The sequence below is a fragment of the Acartia tonsa genome, chromosome 7, assembly GCF_053477335.1.
Source record: "Acartia tonsa isolate MP-2025a chromosome 7, ASM5347733v1, whole genome shotgun sequence".
In the NCBI taxonomy this organism is placed as follows: Eukaryota; Metazoa; Arthropoda; class Copepoda; order Calanoida; family Acartiidae; genus Acartia; species Acartia tonsa.
Genome location: NC_137266.1, coordinates 19,900,562 through 19,927,846, shown reverse-complemented (window position 1 = coordinate 19,927,846; position 27,285 = coordinate 19,900,562). Strand labels below are relative to the sequence as shown.

General features: G+C 31.5%; 1 protein-coding gene across 3 annotated transcripts; it reads right to left on the bottom strand.

Annotated features, from left to right (window-relative positions):
- Nucleotides 1-1,555: 1,555 nt before the first annotated feature.
- On the bottom strand, nucleotides 1,556-27,285 carry LOC145325038 (putative cytochrome P450 49a1). 3 transcript variants are annotated; one of them, XM_080167834.1, is made up of 21 exons: nucleotides 27,129-27,285; nucleotides 24,080-24,159; nucleotides 23,203-23,308; nucleotides 17,699-17,752; nucleotides 17,127-17,184; nucleotides 16,555-16,597; nucleotides 16,262-16,314; nucleotides 15,488-15,568; nucleotides 15,077-15,142; nucleotides 14,687-14,743; nucleotides 14,152-14,242; nucleotides 13,565-13,665; nucleotides 12,899-12,983; nucleotides 12,433-12,500; nucleotides 10,788-10,874; nucleotides 10,379-10,477; nucleotides 5,451-5,519; nucleotides 4,897-4,941; nucleotides 3,411-3,462; nucleotides 2,662-2,763; nucleotides 1,556-2,250 (listed from the first exon to the last, which is right to left on the bottom strand). In XM_080167834.1, exons 1-21 carry the CDS (start codon nucleotides 27,182-27,184, stop codon nucleotides 2,198-2,200), a joined length of 1,506 nt encoding a protein of 501 aa, XP_080023960.1. In that variant the 5' UTR covers nucleotides 27,185-27,285; the 3' UTR covers nucleotides 1,556-2,197. The 3 variants fall into 3 exon arrangements, with proteins under 3 accessions (XP_080023960.1, XP_080023962.1, XP_080023961.1); XM_080167836.1 differs by lacking the exons at nucleotides 1,556-2,250; nucleotides 2,662-2,763; nucleotides 3,411-3,462; nucleotides 4,897-4,941; nucleotides 5,451-5,519 and adding an exon at nucleotides 5,820-5,912; XM_080167835.1 differs by lacking the exons at nucleotides 1,556-2,250; nucleotides 2,662-2,763; nucleotides 3,411-3,462; nucleotides 4,897-4,941; nucleotides 5,451-5,519 and adding an exon at nucleotides 7,525-7,628.

Genomic DNA, 27,285 nt, shown 5'->3' with positions numbered 1-27,285 from the left:
GAGGGGCGATGTAGGGGCCATCAAAGTACAATGTAATATAAATTTGGAGAAGGAGCGATGAAGGGGCGATGTAGGAGCGATGAAGGAGCGATGTAGGAGCGATGTAGGGGCCATCACAGTACAATTTAATATAAATTTGGAGAAGGAGCGATGAAGGAGCGATGGAGGAGCGATGGAGGGGCGATGTAGGAGTGATGAAGGAGCGATGTAGGAGCGATGTAGGGGCCATCACAGTACAATTTAATATAAATTTGGAGAAGGAGCGATGAAGGAGCGATGTAGGAGCGATGAAGGGGCGATGTAGGAGCGATGTAGGGGCCATCAAAGTACAATGTAATATAAATTTGGAGAAGGGGCGATGGAGGAGCGATGTAGGGGCCATCAAGTGGGATGTTATATAAATTAAGGTAAGGGACTACGGAGGGGCGATGGAGAGGCTATGAAGGAGCCATCATGGGGCTATAGTATAGCCTCTTATCATAAGAGGCGATATTAACGCCCCTTCAAAGGAGCTATTAAGAGGCCATGAAGGAGCTATAGCATAGCCTCTTATCATAAGGGGCGATATGAACGCTCCTTAAAAGGGGCTTTCACATCGCTCCATATGATAAGAGGCTATGCTATAGCTCCTTGAAGGAGCTATAGAAAATCATCGCCCCATATGGAGCGATGTCATGGAAAGGACTATACCCTTTTTTTCTAATGGCGATTTCTCTTTGCTGGGTGGTGGTACCCTCCCCGAGGACCTAAGGAGAACCATATCAGCTGTTAGCGAGATCCTTCGGTACACACAGACAGACAGACTCATAGACATCCTGTCATTTTTATGTAAGGATATATTTAAAATATGGAGGGGGGGGGGTATAAGTGCCCTACAAAATACTTTGTGATAAATTGCCATTTTTATTTTCTACTCAAATATACGAAGTTTAATTTTGTAAAAGAAAATATGGATGACAAAATCCATAAAAGCGAAGCTCTGAAATGGTAAGACATTAGAACATTAACACTTGTAGAGTGTCAGAACTGAATAATAAGAATTTAAATGTATAAAAATCGAAACAAAATTTTAAGTAAATTTGTTGAAAAACAGATTAAATACAAGATAATGTTCAAGGACATACTTACATTTTTAGAACTTGACTGAGATGCTTCGTTCATAACAGTGTAACTTTTTGTCCTAGGAATCAGTATTCCGAAAAAATCAGATCAATCGAATAATTATATCACATAAAAATTTGCTGTAAAATCAACATGTTTATAATGGACGAACGGAAATACTGGTAACGATTATAGAGTTGCTACGCTTTTTAAACCGTACCTGACTACTATAGGAATCACCATGCAATCAATAGGACAGTTCTAACATGCCTAAATTAACAATAAGAGCTAACCGTTACGGACGGATGGACGAACCGACCCTAATTATACAAAATCTCTGCTTTTAAAAAATAAAGAACGTTTATATTCACTGAATTTGTAAGGGGTTGAACAATGGCATTAGATTATTCTTTTTACATATTTCCTTATAGTTTAGTACGCCAATTAATAATCATTTTTCATTTTATTGTTTTATTTTCAAAAAATATATTCAAAATATAACATATTTACATAATGTAATATACACATTTGATACATAACATATTATTAAAGGTACATTTTTTGATAATTTAATTCTGATAAAGATATTATTTTTTTCATTTTAATATCATAAAAACAATAGTATGTTAAAAATCTAAATTAAATAGAAAAAATATTTTTATTGCTAATGTTATTTTTACAAATATATGAACTGGTTCTAATAATTTGAAGATTAACAAGGATCATTATGTCCAATAGTGGCGAAGCTGTTCGATATTACAAGTAAATTATGCGATCAACCGTATTGAGAGTGTTAGGGAAAGATGGAATATAAAAAAATTCTCAAATTGTTTCTATTTTAAGGTTCATTATTAAAAATCGATCAACACAAGCAATACAGACAGAAAGATGGACAGACTTAAACACTTGTAGTGTAGTTTTGCTAACATTCATAAAATATAGAATTTCAAATGCTTTTTACAGGTTTATGATACTTATGTATATCAATTTGTTTATAATTTTGATAAAAGTAGGATATATTAATGGAAGATAAATTAATCTTCTGCCATATTATTCTCCCTATTTCTTTTTGTAGCGCTGCTACTTTACAATTAGTTTAATTTCTTGGTATAAGCCTTAACCTCACGTCTCTATCTGGATGTCCAACTCCTAAAATATAAAAAAATACAGTTATATAATTTTCAGCTGCTTATATTTTTATTATCCTACAGTCGAGCCACACTATAAATTAGTAGAATCCACTAATAAAGGGGCAAACTCTCCCAAAATAAACCTTAAAGTTACTTCAGCTTTTAAGAAGAACCCATACCTGTTCAGCGATAAGCGAGATTTTACGCTGCACACACACACACTGACAACAAAACTGATTGACACCCTGTTACTTTTATAAAAGGTTAATAATAAGACTTTGAAAAATAATTGCTGTTGTGATAATATGTAGTTCTGATAATTTCCTAATGTGGTAATAAGAGTGTGAATATTGAATGTGCCTGCCTTCCATTTTTTTTCTCTTTCCCCCAAATTAAGTTTACACTTCCCTGGCAAAAGATTAAAATTTACCTGTAAAGTCGACATGAACAGGATCATGATGGTATTCCAGCTTGAACCTTTGAACAAGTCTGAAGGCGACCATGTACAGCTCTAGCTTTGCAAACCTTTGACCTAAAAATAATAGATATTAGTTCATTTTTTTATTGCTAGTTGGCGCATTGTGTAATTGGTCTACTAGTTTTCTAGTTTCACGAAAAAAGTATTAAAATTATCCCAGTGTGTATGCGCGTGTGTGTAGCCATAGTTTTTGAGTGTTTGGACACAAGTAGTCTTGAAGTAGGAAGAGATACTTTTGCATAGCCACTAGGGTCAGCTTAAGTTCATTATAAACTGACACGCGATAAATCATAAAAAAATCGCGAAACCTTTATAAAGATAAGTATTTTGTCTTTAAAAGCATAAAAAACATTTATTCAGTGACAGATTACGCCCCGTCTTATGAAGCAGTACATACAATAGTACACCAAGCTACTGCCCAGTACCAGGTGTACTTTACAATTTTTCATAATATATATAAAATTTAAATTGCATGACTAACAGTAGATGTTTGGTGTGGAACTGAGTAGGCTTCCCTAGGAATATGCGTATACGAGATGTTTGCATGACCGAAAGACCAAGTTAAAATTATATACTAGATGCTAATTGGTACCGGAAATATTCAAAAAAAAATTGCTCACTATTTTAAACAGCTGCAGAGAATATTTCTTTACGTTACGTACGGACTGAAGGACTGGCAGACAGACGATATATTAACTTACCTATGCAAGCTCGAGCTCCATGTCCAAATGGCAAGTTGGCAAAAGGATCAACCTAAAAAAACATTTTTTTTAAAACAATCATTTGACCAAGCTCGCCAGCTGCGTGTCAGCCGCGTGTTAGCCTCAAATTTAAATCCTTTTGGATATTTAATTTTATTTTTGGAAAATAGGGATTAAAGGTGGCTGCCAAGACCTGCATTATAGCCGAAAAAGTATAAAAGATTGTTTTTTTTTAGTGGGAAGGTTGATTTCTTAGCTTATAAATTTTTCAATGAAACAGGCTTGCCTGATAAAAGTTAAGCTGTTTACGAATTCTTAATACTTAGACAAACATGAAAAAAATGAAACAACAAACATCTACCTAACCTCTTTTTATCTTGGTCAAATAAAATGTACTAGCATCGAGCAAAAAAATTAATATTTTATAACAAGGAAAATACTGTATAAAATATTAATATTATCTTAATAAAAACTTAATTAAATAGTGATAAGAAAGGATTATTTTGTTATATAATAAATTTTAAAGGAAAATTGCATAAATATTAAGCATGGAAAACAACGTGAAACTCGACCAGGAATAATGTCAGTTTTCCTTAAACGAAATTAATGCAAAACATCTAAGTTTATCAGCAAACAATGAATATATCACGTATTTTTTTCAAATACTTTGGATTATAACTAAAAAAAATAAAAAAAAGTGAAGGTACCGAGATTCTTATTAAAAATTCTTATACATATGGAAGAATTTTCAATACAGATCTAATTTCAATCTTCATTGCAAAATTTTTGTGATGCATTAAAATATGTCGTTTGGGAGGGAGCTAAAGGGACATTACACCCAATTCCTAATTAGCTAAAATTTTGAGGTACACCCAATAATAAAGTTTTTCTTATCACCCCCTAAGAAAGTTAAGGAGGTGTTAAAATTACCAAGGCGCAACCTCCTGGACAAGACATCACAAGCATTGAGCATGTGTTAATGTATATATTATCACTTGGATATTACACCAGATTTTCATGTTTTCTAATAAAGTGAAACTTGCAGCGGGTTAAGATAACGATCCTCAATCAACCCCCTTACCACATCCCCTACCCTCCTACTGGTTTAGCGAACTGTCCAATAAATGAGTTCTATGTTAGCAACCTAAATTGATGTCAATATGTCCCTTATCATAATATCCACCTATATTCTACATATATCCATTAATGTGTTATATAAAAAATTTTTTTATTAAATCCTTGAAAATTGCATACTAGCTGTCTCACCCTATCTTTGTACAATATTCCAAGAATATTGTCAAAAGCTTATCTTAATGGGTTCTAGTCGTATGTTAGTCACATGTACAAAAACGCATAGCTTTTAAGAAATTTTAGAAAAGTTTTAATTGCTAAAAAACTAAGCTGAATCACATAAATTAAAGCTAATCTAAAGCTAATTGTATTCCCTATCTTAGCATATAGGTATACCTAAGTTTAATTCTATTACCTTTTGATTATGAGGGCAACCTCTTATCCATCTTTCAGGCAAGAACTAAAAAAAATTGAATAATTTTAAACTAAGATTTTTATGTCGTCTTCCATCCGTCCTTTAAAGTATTTTTAGGGAAAAAATCAGATTAAAGGCGACGACGCGACATGTCTGTCCATAAAATGATGTAGATTAAGTTTTACTTGGCTGATATGAATGTTTAATAAGCCTCTCTTATTCCTTGCGAAGATTCCCATGACAAATGAGCATAAGTCCATAACCATAAATAAAAGAAAAGTAACAGGATGTCGTGTAGTGAGTGATCCGCTTTCTGCAAACCGATAGGGTTGCTTTGTACAGTGAAGCTTCTTGTAGGTGCAAGGAACGTTTATAACTATTTTCGTGAAGGTATACCACCAAGAGTAATCGCCCGTAGAAATTTTGTTTATGAAAATCTAAAATACAAATAAGAGGGTCGACTTCCCCCCCCCCATTCCCTATAATACTCCTAGATGCCTCTAGGGGCGTAGATGCAAATATTCCATTTGTTTGTAAAAAAGTGAATATCTAACCTTTTCTGGATCTTTGTAATATTTCCCATCATTTGATGTGAGAATTCCAACTCTGATTACTGTTGTGTCCTAAATTAATGGATAAATTATATACGTGGATATATTAACATTTGAGGTGAGAATTCCAACTCTGATTACTGTTGTGTCCTAAATTAAAAGATATATTATATATGTGGATATATTATTAACATTTGAGGTGAGAATTCCAACTCTGATTACTGTTGTGTCCTTAATTAATGGATAAATTATATACGTGGATATATTAACATTTGAGGTAAGAATTCCAACTCTGATTACAGTTGTGTCCTTAATTAATGGATATATTATATATGTGGATATATTAACATTTGAGGTGAGAATTCCAACTCTAATTACAGTTGTGTCCTAAATTAATGGATATGTTATATACGTGGATATATTAACATTTGATGTGAGAATTCCAACTCTGATTACAGTTGTGTCCTTAATTAATTGATATATTATACATGTGGATATATTAACATTTGAGGTGAGAATTCCAACTCTGATTACTGTTGTATCCTAAATTAATGGATATATTATATACGTGGATATATTAACATTTGAGGTGAGAATTCTAACTCTGATTACAGTTGTATTCTAAATAAATGGATATATTATATATGTGGATATATTAACATTTGAGGTGAGAATTCCAACTCTGATTACTGTTGTGCCCTAAATTAATGGATATATTATATATGTGGATATATTAACATTTGAGGTGAGAATTCCAACTCTGATTACAGTTGTATCCTAAATTAATGGATATATTATATATGTGGATATATTATTAACATTTGAGGTGAGAATTCCAACTCTGATTACAGTTGTATCCTTAATTAATGGATATATTGTATACGTGGATATATTAACATTTGAGGTGAGAATTTCAACTCTGATTACTGTTGTGTCCTAAATTAATGAATATATTATACTAGCGGCTTCGCCCCTAGCCTCTAGGGGCTTCGCCCTATGAAGTAATGGGAAGTCAACCCTCCTAAATAGAAATATTCAAAAAAATTATTCTTTGTTTAATTACTCTGTGGTAAAATTAAACCCAGGTTGTGCGTTTTATGCACAAAAATTTTAATTTGTACAAATTAAACCCAGGTTGTTTGCCGTATACACAAAAATTTCAATTCGTAAAAATTAAACCTAGGTTATTCGCATACACAAAAATTAAAGTTAAAAAAAAATATTTAAATTTTTTTTTTTGGGGGGGGCTTCGCCCCATGTTGCATTTGGGTTCCCCCACCCCAATTACTGGTTTTTGTTTACAAAAATTTTAAAAAATTAAAAATTTTGGAAGTAGGGATTTTTTTATTTTTGGGGAGGTTGGGGTGTCCCACCCCCCAAGAAAATAGCTTAAAACCACCAGAGGACCAGTAGGTATATTCCCAGAAGGGTAGAGCCCAATTTGATCAGCAGTTACTGAGATTTTACAAAAAAAGTAAAAAAAATATTTTTGGGGGGGTTTGGGGTGTACCACCCCCTAAGAAAATAGCCTAAAACCACCACAGGACCAGTAGGTATATTCCCTGAAGAGTAGAATCCGATCGGTTCAGTGGTTACCGAGATCTTTAGGGACGGACGGACAGACATCAAGCTACTTTGTATTATAGATATGTGGATATATTAACATTTGAGGTGAGAATTCCAACTCTGATTACTGTTGTGTCCTAAATTAATGGATATATTATATACGTGGATATATTAACATTTGAGGTGAGCATTCCAACTCTGATTACAGTTGTATCCTAAATTAATGGATATATTATATATGTGGATATATTATTAACATTTGAGGTGATAATTCCAACTCTGATTACTGTTGTGTCCTAAATTTATGGATATATTATATATGTGGATATATTAACATTTGAGGTGAGAATTCAAACTCTGATTACAGTTGTATTCTAAATAAATGGATATATTATATACGTGGAATGTGGATATATTAACATTTGAGGTGAGAATTCCAACTCTGATTACTGTTGTATACTAAATTAATGGATACATTATATACGTGGATATATTAACATTTGAGGTGAGAATTCCAACTCTGATTACAGTTGTGTCCTAAATTAATGGATATATTATATATGTGGATATATTAACATTTGAGGTGAGAATTCCAACTCTGATTACAGTTGTGTCCTAAATTAATGGATATATTATATACTTGGATATATTAACATTTGAGGTGAGAATTCCAACTCTGATTACTGTTTTATCCTAAATTAATATTGACATGTGAAAAATTTGTCGTCAATTTATCTTGCTATTGTAAACCTCATTTAATTATTGGTCAGATAGTTCATCCAGGATGTGGGGAGAGGTTTGGGTAAAGAAGATGGATGGGGTTATCGTTATTTTAGCCAGCTGCGAATGTTACATTATCAGAGTACAAGCAAATCTGGTGCAACATCCAAGTAAAAACACATCGAAAAAGAACGGTAAATTAAAATAAGGTAATTATGACTTGTTTGTATATTTCGATATTAAAAAATACAACGGCGTAGAGAGTGTAGACTGCATAGAAACTGCAGAAGACTTAAGAGATACTTTTTTAATAACAAATTTTTTTTACGCGGATCATTTTCCTTTATAAAGAAATTTAGACTCAGTAAACAAATAATTTTTAAGTTCATTGAAAACAATACATATTGCATTGATTTCAGAATAAATATAGAAGGTCTAGATCCCTAATTAATAACTTGGACCAATAGCAACACAGTGTACGAACAAACCGGCAATGTTATGGTAAGAACGGGCAATGTCATCTATAAATAGTTGAATACCTTAGGAAAAGTAGTCCAAAAATTTCTTATTATTGACTAAATTTAATAAAAAACGTCGTTTGCTAGAAACCTTTTTAGTTAGACGGACTAGTGTGTTTGATAGCCCGTCTAGGTTAATAAATCTTTTTATTTAAATACAAATACTGAACAAAATTTTGACAAGTTGACGACATAGTACTTTTTTGGGAATGTTGTTTTGTATCTTTTCACTTTTGTCTTTTAAAAATTAAATTCAGAGTTTGTACAGAAAATGCGCTGCTACTCCATAAATAGGACATGTCTGTACGTCCATCACTATGTCAATACATTAAGATAAAGTACCTTAACCAGCTAGGGAGTTGAGTTAATACAAAGTAGAACGATGTCTGTCTGTTTGTTTGTTTGTAGCGAAGGATCTCTTTAACATCTGAACCGATATGGTTCTCATTTACTGTGAAGCTTCTTATTTGTGCATAAAAGGTTTATAACTATTTTTGAGGAGGATATCTCTAACCCCCCCCCCCCTAAGAGAATTCGCCCCTTTAATAAATGATCTAAAAAGTTTTTTTTTTGTAAAAACATTTCCTAAAAGTTGAGGGTCGACAACCTCCTTCCCGTCCTTCAAGTGCCCCTAAAGGTCCCTAGGATCGTAGCTGCTGTCAATGAAATACCACGGTTTAAGATAAATTTAACATTCTGCTATTTAATGACAAAATTGTCACAGTCTAAATTGTACTTTTCTGTTCTTGTATTTTTTTAAAGAAGTTGTATCAACTTTTTTTTATAGCTAGCCGGTTCTTTTAGTAAGTAGTAGATGTAAAATTTTTCATAGAATTCAGATATGCAATCGGTTTTTTTGTAGACCTCTTATTTTTTAAGTAATTTAAGTTTTTAAAAAAAAAATTAAGTCGGTTTTAAGGTACTAAAACGCAACAAAATAAAAGAAGAAAATGGCCAGTAAGAACAAAAATAGTAAGATCTTTAATTTGACACCTTACTTTTAAAATTCTGTTGAGTAATTATTGAAAAAATCTATTTTTTTAACCTCGGTATAATAAAAACTTTAGACCTAAATATTTTCTCCAACAGACATAAAAAACATAGGTTCATATATACCTTTAGAATCAGAAAAATATTACGAATCCATTGTAAGCAAAATTGAAAAAAAGTTAAAAAATAAACAAATGGCCAATTATATTTTTTGTTCAGGCAACACTATTGTCTTCCCTTTTTTACCCCCTCTTTACCCCCTTCCCATTTTTATACTCAATTCAAGAATTAAGACGTTGCCTGTACAATATAATATGATATTTTCATATAATTCCTTTTATTGTAGTTTATATACTATATTGTAAACTTTTTTTTTCAATTTTGCTTACAATGGATTCGTAATATTTTTCTGATTCTAAAGGTATATATGAACCCATATTTTTTTATTTGTGAAATAATAAAATTAAGTTCAAAGTTTTTATTCTCGTGGGTTTAAAAAAATCGATTTTTTCAATAATTACCTGACAGAATTGAAAAAGTAAGGTGTCAAATTAAAGATCTTACTATTTTTGTTCATAATGACCATTTTCTTTCTTTTTTTTGTTGCATTTTAGTACCTTAAAATCGACTTATTTTTTTTTTTTAAACTTAAATTACTTTAAAAATAAGAGGTCTACAAAAAAACCGATTGCATATCTGAATTCTATGAAAAATTTTACATCTACTACTTACTAAAAGAACCGGCTAGCTATAAAAAAAATAGTTGACACACCTTCTTTGACTGCTTTAGTTACTGCGCCACTCATAAACTTCATTTTTCTTTTTTAGACGCAATCAAAATGTTAGTAAACAGTTGAGTCTACTGTACAACATGTTATACAAGTTCGTAGGATTGATTGTCTTATCCAGCAGAGTTCACAGCAGCTATTCTTTGTCATATTTGAACCGACCGCAAAAAATTGTTAACCGCTAAGCCGTCCTAATAACTATGTAGAATAATTCGCTACTTTGCCCCTAGTCTTTATAAAAGGGCAAGAGGTGTAGAAACTTCTCTGTAACTTACAATCCAACCAACCCAGCCGTTTCCAAGATCTTTAGTTTCTTTCGTAAAAACCTTACTACTTTCAGATTACATACCTTAGGTATATGAAAACCAGAAAGGATCATATCTTCCTGAGTTTTCCTTGCTGTACCATTTGCTATGGGCCATATCCGTTGAGATTCCTGTTGACATGCCTAAATCAGAAAACAACAAGGATAAAAACATCCATAAGCAGCGAAGCACATAATATCATGTATATGGCTGACCATACAGACATATTGAGCTATAGAGGTTGCCAATAAAACGAAGAAAATGTAAATGCTATGATTTAAGGAAAATCATTAAATGAATAAGTATTTTGGAGCATGACCGACAAACCGACGGGCCTAATAAATTACTGGACAATCATTGGTACAAACCAACCAAAAATTTCAGCTATCAGCCGAGAAAACTACAGTTTCTAACGTCACAGACGGACTAATATGAATATTAGATAAACTATACCTTTAGATATCTCATTTCTGCTAGTTTAGTCTCAGTCATATCACCTTTAGGCCCAACAACGTGGCAGATTTCCTCATATAACTTCTCCTAGACAAATTTAAACATTTTGTTTTACTTTCCGCCAATGGGGGGGGGGGGATAAAGGGGTGATTACTCCCCCCCCCCCAATGAAATTTACATTTTGACCCCCCAAAAAAGTAAAAGCTGGGACGTCCTTGCCCATATGATATAAAGATTACCCCCCCCCCCCCCCGTTCCCTAAATGATTTTTTCCTAGACAAATTTAAACATTTTATTTTACTTTCCGTCAAGAACGTCCAATAAGGGGGGGGGGGATAAAGGGGTGATTACTCCCCCCCCACCCCCAATGAATTTTGAATTTTGACCCCCCCCCCCAAAAAAAAGCTTGGACGTCCTTGCCCATATGATAGAAAGATTCCCCCCCCCCGTTTCCTAAATGAATTTGCACCCCCAAAATTTTAAATTTTGAATTTTTACCCCCACCCCCCCAAGAAAATAAAATAGCTTGGACGCCCTTGCTATCCGTGGAAAACTGTCTACAATTAAATTAAATTATAAGCATTATCCAGGGATCTCATGTCATTTTATGTGATCTATATAAGCTTTTTTCTTTTTATTCAGAGGATCCTAACTTAAGTGAGGGAGGGGGGGGGGGGGGTAAAAAGTCAACCCTGCACTTTTAATTTTGGTTTTAAAAGAATAAGATAAAAAAGTATTTTTTTTTTTTTTGGGGGGGGGGCATTTTTTTCTAAGCTCAATAACTCTTGGGAGGGTTGTGATACCCTCCTCCAAAATAGTTATAAACCTTCCATGAACCTATGGAAAGCTTCACTGTAAAAGAGAACATTATTAGTTCAGCAGTTAGCGAGATTCTTTGCTACACACATACACATGCACACAGACAGACATCCTGTTACTCTAATATTCAAGTTTGAAAAATTTCTATAACTTTATGTTCATACAGTTTTAATTTAATTTGAAAATTTCCTTAATTTAACATAGTACATTTAATGCATTTTCATTTTCAAATATTTTACAAAAACAAAACGCAGCAAAATTGTACTGTACAAAGTCTAATAACAACCTAATCTTTCAAGAAAAAAATTCACGATGACATACAATTAAGGACACAAACAACGAAAAGTACAAAACTTGATAATTGTGCCTTGCAGTAGAGATTAAGTAATAATTATTTGCCTTATTATATTGTTTTACAAATTTATTACTTAATAAAAAAGTTAGCTGATAATATTATTTAATAGAAAGTTAGCCGCGGATACGTAAATGAAAAATTGTAGAATTAGTACCCTTTTTTTGCTCCGAGATTCCCTAGAGCTGTCGAGAACTGAAATTCGACCCCCTCATTTTGAAATAAAGTAAAAGAAAGGAGGTTGGGGGTGGATTAGTTTTTTCTTTTGCCTACCACCTGCGTGACCTATACCTTAGGTTCCCTAACCATTCGAAGCTACCAACAAGCCAATATAACCTTACCTAACCTGATCGAAAGTAATAAACAAACAATTCTAAATATACCCCTCCTCATATTTTTAACTCATTTTATAAAAAGGAAGAAGGGGTTCTCTGCTCGAATAGGGATTTTGAGGGAAACCGCCTGCATGTTTACCTGTTTATCAGGATTTATGGCCAGATGATATGCCAGAAAGGAGGCCGTATGTGCTGTTGTATCAATACCTTAACATAAATCAACATTAAATAAAGTGATTAACTTTTGTAACTTAACAGTACGTTTGTCTGGCTGTGTGTATGTGTACCTCAAGATCTCGCTGCTAAACTGTTATAACTTATTTTATAGTGAAGCTTCTCATATTTCCAGAAAGGTTTATAACTTTTTTGGGTGCTCCTCTATCTTCAAGGGAAACATGTCAGCAATAACATATATAAATCTTTCCTAAAATTGAAAACTCAATCTGTTCAGTGACTGCAGCGAGAAAAAATATTTATCTATAATACAAAGTAAAATGCTATAAAATAGAAGATTTTTTTTATAGAAATACTACCAAAAATATTATTTCTTTGAAAAGCTAATTATCTGATATTATGTCGACATTATGGCAAAGATTGTATTATACCTGCAGCTAAAGCATCAACAGCCATTATAATTGGAATAGGAGACTCTTTCCCACACCGTTCTATCAACTTGGCCAAAACTGTTCCCTAAAGTAAAAATGTACATTTGTATTCTTTATAAATATTCGTAGTCCGTCTTTCTAATAACAAGGATGACAACATCCAAAAATTATGAATTGATATTGGGAAAAAATTTACTATAGAGCAGTGTCATACAATAAACATTTAACATGATAAAATAGGTAAAACAGGAAACCTTTCAAATCACGCAACCTTTAAAATCACGAAAACTTAAAAATCTAGGAATCGATCTAGCACCCCAATTGACAGACAAATCTTATCAAAACTACGTGAAATTAAGTAGAATCTAAAATTGATTGATCCCTGAAAATTTCATTCCTCTATCTTGTAAAAGAATTGAGAAAATTACGAAAACTTGAAAATCTAGGAATCGATGTAGCACCTCAAATAACAGACAGATGGGCAAAACAATTTATAGATAATCTTCATAATCTTCACTCAAAATTTCAGCTGTCTATCTTGTATAGGAGCCGAGAAAATCACGTTTCCCCCATAGCTTTACGAACTGACTAATGGACAAAGTAAATTATAGAGTAGCTTTGCTAATAAAAAAGGCATTATCAGGCATATATCATTATATTTTTTACCTCTAAAGAGCCGTCAGTTTTATCTCTTTCAATTGCTTCGAGGATTTTTTCATTACATATTTCATAGATCGTTGTCATACAGTCCACCAAGGCTTTATATTCTAAATAAATAATAAAGAGGAGGTCTGATATGACATTGTTTTAGGTCATAATATGCTTGAACGTAGAGCTTAAGCTGGCCCTAGTGCCTATACAAAAGTGTCTCAACCTACTCCATCAACTTAGTTACAAACACTACGAAAATAAATACAAGATAAAATTAATAGATGTTATATCATTTGATGGATTTTTTGTACACTTTCATAGACTATTGTTACACACTCTACCAAGAATATGAATATTGAAATTATTTTTTAAGGCTTTAATAAAATTGGCCAAATTATATATAGTTTCTAAGACTAGCCTAGACGTTAAAGTTCTTAAGTCTTACGCATTCTTTTAAACATATACAAGTCTAATGAAACCCTAATTCTTAGGCTAGCCAAAGAATTTCTTTTAGTATTTTGCCTATTAAATGCTAAAAGATCTCGTAAACGGCCATATACTATAGTTTTATAATTTCAGTTGATTTATTCGTTCGATTTTACCTCCTTTAAGTTTGAGAATCCACATGGGAAGATTCAACAAAAGTTGAAGTTTTGAAATTAATACAGTAACAGCATCCATCAATTTTTTACCCTAAAAATATCAAATTAAAATTTTATGCTTTAAATTAACCATCCCTAAAATAATTTAAAGGATCTCTGTCTGTCTGTCTGTATTGAAGGAATTCGCTAACTGCTGGACCGATATGGTTCTCCTTTACATTGTAACTTCATATAGGTCCTGAGAAGCTTTATAGCTATTTTGGGGGAAAGTACCACCACCCTCCCAAAAGTAATTGCTCCTCGAAAAAAAGACCCACCCCTCCTAATTAAAAGTGTCTTTTTTCTTATTAAAACTAAAGTTAAATGTATTGGGGGGCAAGGGTGGTGACTTCCCACCACCACCTTAAGTACCCCTAGAGGCATCTAGGGGGCGTAGCCGCTAGCATTTTATATATTATGCGTATTGGCCTATCATAAGTCATTTGTATTGAATGACGTCATTTTTCATAGGCACTATAAACAGCTTCTTTCTTACCTCCCCTTCTCCAGAAAGAACACCTAGATGGCTGCCGATGAACATAATACCTGAGGCCTAAAAGGTATAGTTGATTTATTATCAATAAGAGGGGACATAGGTTTGTTTATTACACTAGTCTTATAATAACGTTTTCATGTTCGTTGGCTTAACAACCTTAGAGACTTTATTGAATTTTGATTGGCTGGATTATTTAATTGAGAGTTAACCACTAATTGTAATCTACAGAAGGGGTAATTTTGGGGGTGAACACCAATTCATCGGCAATTAGTTTATCCCTTAAGATTCCTGATTCGTTTCACCTTTCTCGAACTAAAGATTATTCATATTAAATTGTTTGTTGTTGCTGCTCTACTAATGGATAAAATCATCCCAGGTTTAATGTTTTACCTCCAGAGCAAATTTTTGAAAAATTAGATTTGTGTTTGATGCGTCTCCGTGTTCATCTATACTTTCCTATACAAAATAAATTTGTGTCAAGCTTAGTTTTTATAAAACTAGCACATTTTGGGATATGAAAATAAGTTTACAGCCCTTTCTTAAACAGACATGCTAGTTAACAGAATAAGTTTTCATGAAAACATATGTCTTTTACAATTATCAAAGATTATTAATACTATGCTATACATAATTTTTCAGTATGGCTGAGAATCGAAGCCATACTGAAAACTATTTTCTGAAGCATAAAAGCTGAAAAATTTAAAAAAAAATTTAAATCTTGAAAAAAAACTTTGACACAAGTTATGTTATATCAAAGATATACAAAATTAAAACAGGTACAAAATAAAAATAAGATCATACCCATAATTTATCACAAAGTAGGTCTGCAGTTTGATTCAAATGTTCAGTATAATACAAAGCACTTCGAGGTCTCATCATGTCCTGAATAAAAAATCTAAATCAAGTAAATCTTTCATAATCGATATGTTATTACTTTGATGTTGCACGAGATTTTCATGTACTCTAATGAAGTGATGCTTGTAGCTGGCTAAAATAACGATACCCCATCCACCCCTTTACCCCATCACCCCTCCTAACGACTGAACGAGCTGACCAATAAATGAGGTACATATTAGCCAGATAAATTGATGACAACATTTATCTGTCAATATATCCACGTATATTAAGCTATATAAGTTGGAAAGAATTTTAATGTATATAATAGATTTGAAATCTGCATAAAATTTTAAGGATTTTTTTTTTATAAAATTCGTTTTTTGTATAATTCTTTATCTAAAAGCGCAAATACAATTTAAGTTAATTAATTTTGACATCTGTGATGGTGGGTTGAAAACAATCTGCGCTCTGATTGGAGAAGCTTAAGTTTCTTACATCATTTAACCAATTAGTGCTCAGGTAGTTTTCAATCCACCTATCCTATTGGTCAAAATTAATTAACTTAAATTGTATTTGCGATTTTAAATAAAGAACTATATAAAAAACGAATTTTATAAAAAATCCTTAAAATATTATGCAGATTTCAAATCTAGGTATTATATACATTAAAATTCTTTCCAACTTATATAGCTTAACGTATATCCTATATCCATGTGGAAGTTACTTATGAAAATTTACCTGTTGAACTGCGCTCCTAAATTCTCTCCATGCCTCACCTTGCGACAATAATCCTAAACAAACAAGGCTGACAACATCTATAAGCAGCGAAGCAGAGAAACATAAAATATAATAACATCAAATCACTTTTATCTTACAGACAGACGGACAGATAATGTGCTTTAGAGTTGATTCATTACTATAAAAGTAAGTACTTAAAGGAATACTAGTTGCCTCGCCTGTAGCCTCTAAGGAATTGACAAGAGAGGTCAGAAAAAAAGCCTAAAACCAACCATAGTAACAGTGCATTATACCTGGAAGTGGAAAATAATGAGGTAAAGATTTACTTCGAATTTCCTAAAAAAAAATAATATATAAACAAATTTATCTTTAAGAGGTTAATTTGTTGGTAATTAATGCTACAATAAAAACAGAAAAAAATGCTTGAAATATTTTATTAACCTAACTAAGCAAAAAGATGTGGACTATTCACTTGTATTTAAAGTCGATATTTTATTCGGTGCTTTCCCTCAAAGTGAGTGTGACTAGCAGATACAGAACGTCCCGCCCCCCCTCCCCATCCCATTACTTTTTACATAAATTGAAAAAAAGGTGTTGGGTTCTTTGTGTCAAACCCCTGGGGTTCCCTAAGCATGCGGCTATTTCAATATAAGAAGGGAAGTGGGGGAGGGTTTCTGTTCTGAAACCGCACATTTATGAATTATGATAATTAAAAAAAATATTTTCTCGTATTCATTCGAACCGGTTCTCATCCAAACGAAAAAAACTATGCCTAGCACAGTATTATATCCAGCTTTCTAAGAATATAAAAATGTCTATATCCGCGGAAAGCTGTTTATAATACGATGCGAGAAATAACTATTACCTCAAACTTTTCAAACCCAGGTAAATATGGCATTGTACCATCCTTGGAATAAAGGGTTCTAAATAAAAATATCCATAATTAGCGAAGCATAAAAATATCATGGAATGGACAAACGGACAAAGTGAGTTACATAACAGATGTTCAGTTGTCATAACAAAGAAAAAAAAAGAGATAATGTGCAAAACATGAAAGAATATTATGAAACAATTAAAAAATAAAATGTATGTCCTTTAAAGCATGATCGACAAACAGACGGACAAAACAATGTATAGAATTGCACATTTATCATTGGAATCTTTACTAAGATTTCCAGCTTTTCATCGTCAATAGCAGTCGAGAAAATCAAATTTCCCCCACACAGACGGATTGCCGGACAAACAGACACATGTAGTAGTTATAGAGTAGCTTCACTACTATTTTATTATGCCCTAATTTATTTAAAGCACAAGAAAATTTAATTTTATGAAATTTTGTAAACTACAAAGTTCATATAAACACATCTAGCCTAATTATTAAAAACTAGATGTTTTTAGCAGCAAATTTATTCTATATTAAACTGTTTTAAAATTTACCTGGAGGCCTCTGGAGAGCAAATGAAGACAAGATCTTTATTCACCAATCTTAATCTGAAAAAAACAAGTATATTATTATTCTATTCAATATCTAAATTCATGGTATATTTAGGCTAACAATCATATCGAAATTAATATCATACTTGATGCTTAGTTGAGTCATACATATATAAACTCCGTACGACGTAAAGATTGCAGGTATCATTTTCGTGAGAGTTTCTTCGTAGAGAACATAAATTTGGAAAAATCGTACAGAAAGTTCGTATTCATAATCCCAAAAAAGTGGGGTTATTTCAAGGGCGTCCAAGTTTTTTCATTTTGGGGGGTTAAAATTCCAAATTTTGTGGGGGGGCCTATGGCAACCCGAATTTATTTTTTTTTGTGGGGGGGGGGGTAATCTTTACATTATATAGGCAAGGACGTCCAAGCTTTTTATCTTTTAGGAGGGTAAACATTTAAACTTCAAAATTTTGGTTTTTATTTATTCTCCTTATAATATCGTATTGGTATAACCTTTTTTATTATACCTCATACAATAATACTTCTTTTTGAGGTTAACAAACTTTAAAATTTTTTGGAGTTTAAAAGTTAAAGTTGGTCTTCTCCTGAATTTTAAAAAAGGTGGGGTCTGTTCCCTTTATCCCCCCTATGTAAACGCCCGTTTGGAGAGAAAGGAAGTAGTAGACAACAGGTGCAGATCATGGCGTTCATACATTTACCGTTAAATTAAAAAGAAAAATAATAATAAATTATTAATTAGCAATGTTTTTTCTACATATTTTCATTTATTATTCAAATAAATCTTGTGAAAATTATAATTATAATTTTTTGGACCAAACCAGTCTCCTCTAAACGGAGAGTCCAGTTATTTTTTCTTAGCTGTAATGTATAAACACCTAATGTCACACTATGTCGTTATGATATTAAGTCCTTCACACATTTCTGCAAATTAACAATATAGCAAATGTTTATGTATCCTAATATTGAAAACAAAATATAAAAAGTTAAGAAATGTATCTATTATATTCACATATTGAACAATTGACAATATGTAATGAATATTTTCTGCTAAAGTTTATTGCATTTCATCTTCTTTTGTTGTCTTCTTTTATATTTAATGGAGTCTAGTTTTCATAAACTAAATTATTTTTTGAGTTTTTGTATAGCACATTTATTTTGTTATAAGAATGAAACACCATAATAATAAATATGAGTGACCTATCAAGTTTATGAGAAGTGCAAGTTAAGAGAAAAGCTACTCTATAATTCACCTTGCCAATCTTTTTGTCAGGAAAATATGCGTTAAAATACATAAATAAATATGTGATAAACATGTCTTGTCCTTAAACAGCATCCTCTAATTAATCAGTTTTGCAGCAAATTACTTAAAATTTTGTCAAGACTTTTCTATGGACTTTTATGTACGTTTATAATATATGAGAATTTATGGCAACATCCATAAAAGCGAAGCTCGGAAATTTTATGACAAATGAATATTAACACTTGTAGAGTGTCAGATCTGAATAAACAGAATATAAATGTAGTAAATGTAAAAACTTTACCTAACAAAATTGTATTAGATTTCTTGCAAAACTGCTTATATACAGAAAAATGTTTAAGGACATACTTGCATTTTTAGAACTTGATTTTAGAGAAGCTTTGCCTATAACATTGTACAAACAAACGTTTCCTACAATATTATACGCCACGAAGTTAAGTTTAACGCGACCCATTATGTATAATGATTTATAAGATACAACAAGATTGAGTATTGGTATTCATTTCATTCAACAACAAAAATTTTTCCAAATTTTAGCAATAAATCGTTCAAATTATTAGCTTTTTAAATATAAATTGTTTACAATGATGAGGATTCGATATTTCTATATTCAATAGCATAAAACCTTCCCCAAACCAACACTACCATTTCCTGAAAAGTTGGAACGCCATTACAGCCCTTTACTAGACCTTTTGGGACATGAAACACTAATGCAATCTACTCTGCTTTACATACATTATTACGCACGTACCGACGTTTTTAGTCAGAGATATGTTGTGCTGCTCAATATTGCATTATTGTAAAAACGTCTTGAGCACATCTTATACTTGGAAGAAGGAAGAGAAATAATTTCTGGAAAACAGTGATATGACAATGGGCTATAAAATAATATCTCTAACCTATATTTATATTGGCCTATACTATCCTTTTTTGTCTGAAGCTAAAGATCTCAGAAAACTTTTCAGGAAAGAATTAAAATGGATTTAGGCTATTTTCTGACAAACAATAAGCTCCCCTAGTGGCTAATAATTATTACTTCATTTATTATGTCTTGGTCTTTATTACTTTATATATTGTTTTAGATTTCTCGAAAATTATTTTTTCCCACTGTCCAATCTAGGTTTATCGATTTTTGATCATAATTATTTTTGCGGGGGGTGGGGGTATAACTTTGTAGTCAATGGTTCTATCCCTGTATTCCAGATTAAATGGGAAGAGTAGGAGCGCGTGACAACCAATTTTAATAAATATACAATAAATATACAATAAATCTTCGTCAACCTAGGTTGCAAACATGGAACTCCTGTGTTGGTCAGTTAGTTTATCCGTAGGAAGAGAGGGGATGGTGTAGAAGGAGGTTTAAGGGGTAATCGTCATTTTAGCCCTCTGCGTGCTTCACTTTATTAGAGAACATAAAAACATAATAATACATCTATTACAAATCCATATTCAGGTCTTTCTTAGAAAACTCTTCTACATTTCTTATTACAAAGCAAGATTAACTTGCAAAATATGTATAGGTAAAGATTGGACATATTTATATTTTACGTTGTTAATACTTCCAAAATAAAAGATTTTGTCACAATAATGACAGCTTGCAGCTATACCCCAAAGGCCTCTGGGGGCACTTGTATTGGACCCCATTCTTTTTAGTTTCAATCATAAATGTAAGATGATGGTACCCTCCCCCAAAATGGTATAAATGTTCCCAGGACCTATGCAAATCTACACTGTAAAGGAGAACCATTTCGTATCAGTGGTTAGCAAGATCCTTTGCTACATACAAAATGCACCTTATCAATTTATACTATAGAATAAAAGCATACAATTTAAATTTTTGGTACATTGAAAATTTCTGTACAAATAATAGATATAAGTCATTGCGACCTTCTCTTAAGATAAGTTGAATCTCTCCAATTTCCCTCTTCCGTCTAGTTTGTATGTATGTACAACATTGGGGACAATTCTTGATTGTTTTTAAAAACCTACAGTTACAAGACAAGAGAAAAAGGAGAGAAAATACGAATAAAATAAACAAACGGTTATTAGTAAAAAATAATATCTAAGTTATTGTTGTGAACAAAAAACAAATTATTTTGACCAGATAAAAAAACTGTAAATTGTTTTATTGATCTAATGTCTATTGACGGAGACTGTAAATAATTAAGGTTTTGACTTGAAAAGTTTTTAAAAATCTTGACTATTTGTAAAACTATTGCTTTAGAAAACCTATTTGTAAAGTAGTTGCGCTGCAGAAGGTAGAAATAATATTCGGTGAGAACTCTCCCTCCTATTTTTTATTGTAACTCCTCCCACTCTTTCACTCCGTCATAAAAAAACCCGAAGCTACTCTATAACTCAAGTGAGCATTCAAAGAGAATAACGTAAAAGAAAATTTAGTGACTTTTTATAATGAAGATGCGAAATAAAGTAAATAATTTGAATATAAATTCGTTGTTAATTTGTTGCAAATACTCCTTATATTCCTTATTGTACTCTTAATTTGAGATAGTAAGTATACCAAAACAAGCAGAACTCTACGTTATTCACTAACGGACGGATTAACCGACCAGATACAAAAAAATGTGGCTTTTAAAAATTGCAGATATAAGAATTATTTAATTTAAATTTCGTATAAGAATAATAGTGTTTGGGTATATATAGTATGAAAATTAGCCTTTGATTGTTTAAGCTGTGCAATTATAGTAATATTCATCCTTGTTTTTAATTGTAATACTTTCTTGTTGTCATGAAACAGTGTTCTGACAATTCTTCTTAAGTTCATTTTTAAGTATTAAATTTACTTAAATATTCTTTCTAAAATTAAACCAAAAAGTATGTTTCCATGCAAATAAGATATTTATACGATTTTATTTTATTGTGTCACAAAAAATATTTAAAATTTGAAAAAGGCTTTCATTTTATTGTTTTTTTTTGCATGAAAGTATTTGTATTTATAAAAAAAGAAAAATGTAAACTCTTATTGTTATACCATATCAACCCTTAAAATAGATTAGTAGATGTCAGTCTTATTGAATCAGATAATAATAATATAACATTAATTTAATTTGCTAAAATATATAAACACTTATATATAGATACAGGAAGGATGTAGAAACATAAGTTTATTACCCTATTTTCAAGAAGATTTAATCAAGGATACCAATGTAAAAGTTAACAAAATATATAATTCTTTACAAAAACACACACACACACACACACTTACATAATATTGTCTTAGGTTAGGCAAATTTAGAGTTATAGGAGTTTCACAGAGATAGTCCGTCCCCAAATTAGAAACAATGGTAAATGATGGGATATGTAGGTATGAGTTAAAGCACACAAACTTTTGGTTTTTTTTTATCTTTTCATTTAATCCAATTAAGTTGCACTTTAAAAAATGTGTTGTATTAAATTTTGTACCTGATAGTATTAATCCTTAAAAAAATTTTATTATATGCAGCTGTTTGTAAATCTACCATACTCACAGAGTTCAGGGATAAGTAAATGTAAAAAAACATTTCTTAAAAACTTATTTCAAGCTTTAAACATAGAAATTTGCATAGTAAAGAAAATGTTGATTATGTTATTATTTGTTGTGATTATGTTACCATTTATTGGCATATACTTGTTTAATGTACTCTGAGATACTTTTACCTTTTTTAAGACTTTTAAAATATATATGTATAGATTGAACATTAAAAAACTTTAAAAATACCTTTAAATAATAGATTTATTCTTTAAGTAAAATTGAAATTTACTGTAGTAATTTATTTCAATATTTTTGATCAATTTGCGTATCATATTATTTGAACTATCATGAATAGATCACGACGAAAAAACTTTCGTACGAAATTTCTATGCGTTCGAAAATCCCAGTGATCACCGACGTAAACTAAAGAGTCGAGCAAAAATTCGACGGTTAAGAAAATCAATAATTTTATTGCAAAACTTAATGTACAATGTTACAACTTTAAACATTACGCGATTATGGATGAGATTATTACTCCTTGAAAATTAGCGACAAAAATATTTGTTTTTATTGAACGGAGAGAATGTGGCTAAAAAATCAGCATATGACGTAATAAAAATGAGGGAATATCAATCTCTTTTCTGGGGTTTTTCTTTCCCACTTCTCCTCTCATCGTCATCTCCCTCATATTTATTACGTCACATGCTGATTTTTTTTAGCGACTTTCTTCCCGTACGTTTTTATAGAACTTACTTAAAAATGTCACCATATTGGTCTCTGAGCCCAGCAAAATATCTGTCCGAATATTTCATATTTTCTTTCCGTAACATCTGATGTGTATTTCCAATTATTGGTAAACCTAAATTAGGATTATTAATTCAGTTTTCTTGTGAATGAATAAGATAAAAATTCAAGTAACAGGAGGTGTTCTGTTTGTAAGTCTGCCTGTCATTGTGTCCGAACCAAAAAGTATCGCTAACCTAAGTGGCTCTCCTTTGCAGTAATGTTTATTCCCCCCCCCCCCCAATTTTTTTCCTTTTTAAAACTAAAATCTAGTTAAGTGGGACAATCCCCACCCGCAAATCTTTAAAAGTGATTTCTAGCGGTGCAGCCGGTAGTAATCTATAGAGCAAAACTTAATTTTCTAAAAAAACGTGTCCCAACTTTTGTGATTTAAAAAAAATAGCTAGTCGGTGTTTTTAGTAAGTAGTAGATGTAAAATGATCCATGAATTTAGATATGCAATCGGTTTTTTGTAGACCTCTTATTTTTGAAGTAATTTAAGTATTTTTTTTAAAAATTAAGTTGGTTTCAAGGTACTAAAACGCAACAAAAAAGATGAAAATTGAAATTAAAAACCAGTAAGATCTTTATTTGACATCTTACTTTTTGAATTCTGTTGAGTAATTATTGAAAAAATCTATTTTTTTTACCCCGTTGAGTCAAAACTTTAAACTTTGGGAGCTTTCAACAAATGGGTTAAAATAAAATTACAAAAATTAGGATACGTTCTTTTCAACATTATAAATGAAATAAAACAATTTTATTTGAATTTTCCTCGATTTATATACGCTGTAACCATACGGACATGTGTTAGTTACAGAGTAGCAGCGCTTGAACAAATATTGACCTCTGGGCATTGGAATATCTTCATATGGCTTGGCTTTCACAAAGGCATCTGTTAGGGGTAAAGCTGTTGTTGACTGAAGCCTAAATAATTATTTTAAATACATAGTAAAATAATGTCTGCCTGTACGGTTGGAGTGAAAGATGTCGATAATCGTTCTACCGTTTAGACTATAAATAATAAGGAATTTGCTGCTGAATGGATTTATGCTATTTTTTATTGGTAGTTGTGAATTGGGAGGGAAGGGAGTGGACACCCATCAAAAAGACAAATGAAACCCTTCTCCCCCCAATTTTTCCTTTTCTCCCTTGTAGGATTTTTTAGCTTCGCTTTTATCCTTGACACAGTTCACATATTGCCAGTAGTAAAGGGTGAGCAAAAAAAAATGCGTACCTTTTTGAAATTGAAATTGCGCGGCTTGTGTTAATAGTAGAAAAACGTTATGCATACCATTAGAACCGCTATAAAGTCTATTTTTTGGAAATATAAGAACGATTCCTCTGCTACGTATAGTTGGGGAGCTACGTGTTAAAATGTCCCAACTGGCTTAAAACTTGACTTGCGAGTAAATCATTAAAGATTAAAGTAAAGGGTATACAAATAAAAATACGTACATTTTTAAAAATTCTAGTTGCTCAGCTTGTGTTAATAGTAGAAAAACGTTATGCATACCATTAGAACCGCTATGAAGTCTATTTTTTGGAAATATAAAAACGATTCCTGTGCTACGTATAATTTATGAGCTATGTGGTAGAATGTCCCCAATGAATTAAAACTTGACTTGCGAGTAAATCATTAAAGATGAAATTTTTCCACTTTTCTCACATTTATCAATACAGCTCCTAAATTAAAAATAGCACAAAAATCGTACTCATATTTCCAAAAAATAGAGCTTATGACGGTTATAATGATATACATAGCATTTTTCTACTATTCACACAAGCCGAGCAGTTTGAATTTTAAAAATGTATGCATTTTTGCACACATTTTTTTTTATCTTTAATGATTTACTCTCAAGTCAAGTTTTAAGTCAGTTGGGACATTCTTCTACGTAGCTCCTAAACTATAAGTTGCACAGTAATGGTTCTTATATTTCCAACAAATAGACTTCATAGCGGTTCTAACGATATGCATAACGTTTTTCTACTATTAACACAAGCCGCGCAATCTCAACTTTAAAAAGGTACATATTTTTTTGTATGCTTTAATCTTTAATGATTTACTCGCAAGTGTAGTTTTAAGCTAGTTGGGACATTTTACCACATAGCTCCTAAACTATACGTAGCACAGGAATCGTTTTTATATTTCCAAAAAATAGACTTCCTAACGGTTCTAACGATATGCGTAACATTTTTCTACTATTAAAACAAGCCGCGCAATTTCAATTTTAAAAAGGTACGCATTTTTTTTTGCTCACCCTTTATAAGATAAATCTATCTGACAGTGTCCTATCAAGGCTTGATATATGCATTATATTGCATATATACAGGGTATTTTTTTTTTAATGGAACAAAACTATTGCTGAATATAACCCACTTGCAATTAACAGAAATTAATAATCTATATCTTAATTTCTTCATTGGGTTTATCGATTTTCAATAATTATGCCTTAAAAACTGGTTTTTCCAAAGTACCTATTTTTGGAAGATTTTTGGATCATGACCAATTTAAAGAGTGTGCAAAAATGCGTACATTTTAAAAAATCAAATTGTACGGCTTGTGTTAATAGTAGAAAAATATTACGCATACCGTTAGAATTCTCATAAACTCTAGTTTTTGGAAATATATGTATCATATTCATGTTATTTGTATTAGGTATAGAAGCTAGGTTGGAAAATGTGAGAAAGGTTGAAAAGTTTTAAGTAAGTTGGGACATTTTACCACGTAGCTCCTAAACTATACGTAGCACAGGAATAGTTCTTAAACACCCAAAAACTAGAGTTTACGACGATTCTAACGATATAAATAACATTTTTCTACTATTAACACAAGCCGCGCAATTTGAATTTTAAAAATGTACGCATTTTTGCACACTCTTTAAATTATTCATGATCCAAAAATCATCCAAAAATAGGTACTTTGGAAAAACCTGTTTTTTAGACATAATTTGTTGAAAATCGACAAGTATTTTTTTCTTATACAAAACTCCCCAACCCAATGAAGAAATTAAGATATAGATTATTAATTTCTGTCAATGGCAAGTGGGTTATATTAAGCAATACTTTTGTTCCATTAAAAAAAAACACCCTGTATATTTGCGACAAACACATGTATTCTGCATATGAAAAATATTTTTTTTTTGCGTATTTTTGTATATATCATTTATCTTATATAATAATCAGGGATCTTAAGGGATAAGACACTAGACGATAAATTCATATACGTACCCATTAGTGATTAAATTTCCACTTGAGTATATTATTAAATTGTTGGTTGAAAAGTTTGGACATTACAATCAAAATTCCAATACAAAAAGTTTAAGATACAACGAATAAGAAAACATGACTAAGAATCTTTGTGTACTAATATAATTAACAGTCCAATGACTCCACCCCCCCCCCCCTAATAATCATAGACAAATAAACAAAAGTACAATTTCTAAAAGAGCAACTACTCTATAATAATGATATTTCTAACGATGCTTAATCTTTACACAATATAATTATGCATATAATGTTTTTAAAAAGTTTAAGAACAAACGTCTCTGTAAACTTAATGAGCTTTTCAAAAAATAAAATACTTGAAGATGTAATTTGTTTTTGTTGTGGAAATTTTAAGATTAAAATAATGACATGATGATTGATCCAGCAAGGATCTTGATTGATAAGACTATGGACGATAAATTGAAATAACCCCCAATGATGATAAACAAAATTATCCCTTAAAATTATTGGTTGAACAGTTTGGTTTTCAACCAAACAATCAAAATTGAACAAAAGTACCCAATGTTTTATCAGCAAAAGAATAAGAAAACAAGGCTATAAAACTTTGGTTACCAGTGTAATTTACAGTCCAATGTCTCCTCCCTCCCTGACCAAAGAAGTAAACCTACCTTGAGGTGCTAAGTTTTGTTAAATCTCTGAGTAATAACTTCATCTTATACTTCATTTTAGTAGCTTTATGCTATCTGTAATTTACAATTTTATCAAAAATTTTAATTTTCAGTTTTTTTGGTATCTTTCTTTAATACAAAGTAGAACGATGTCTAA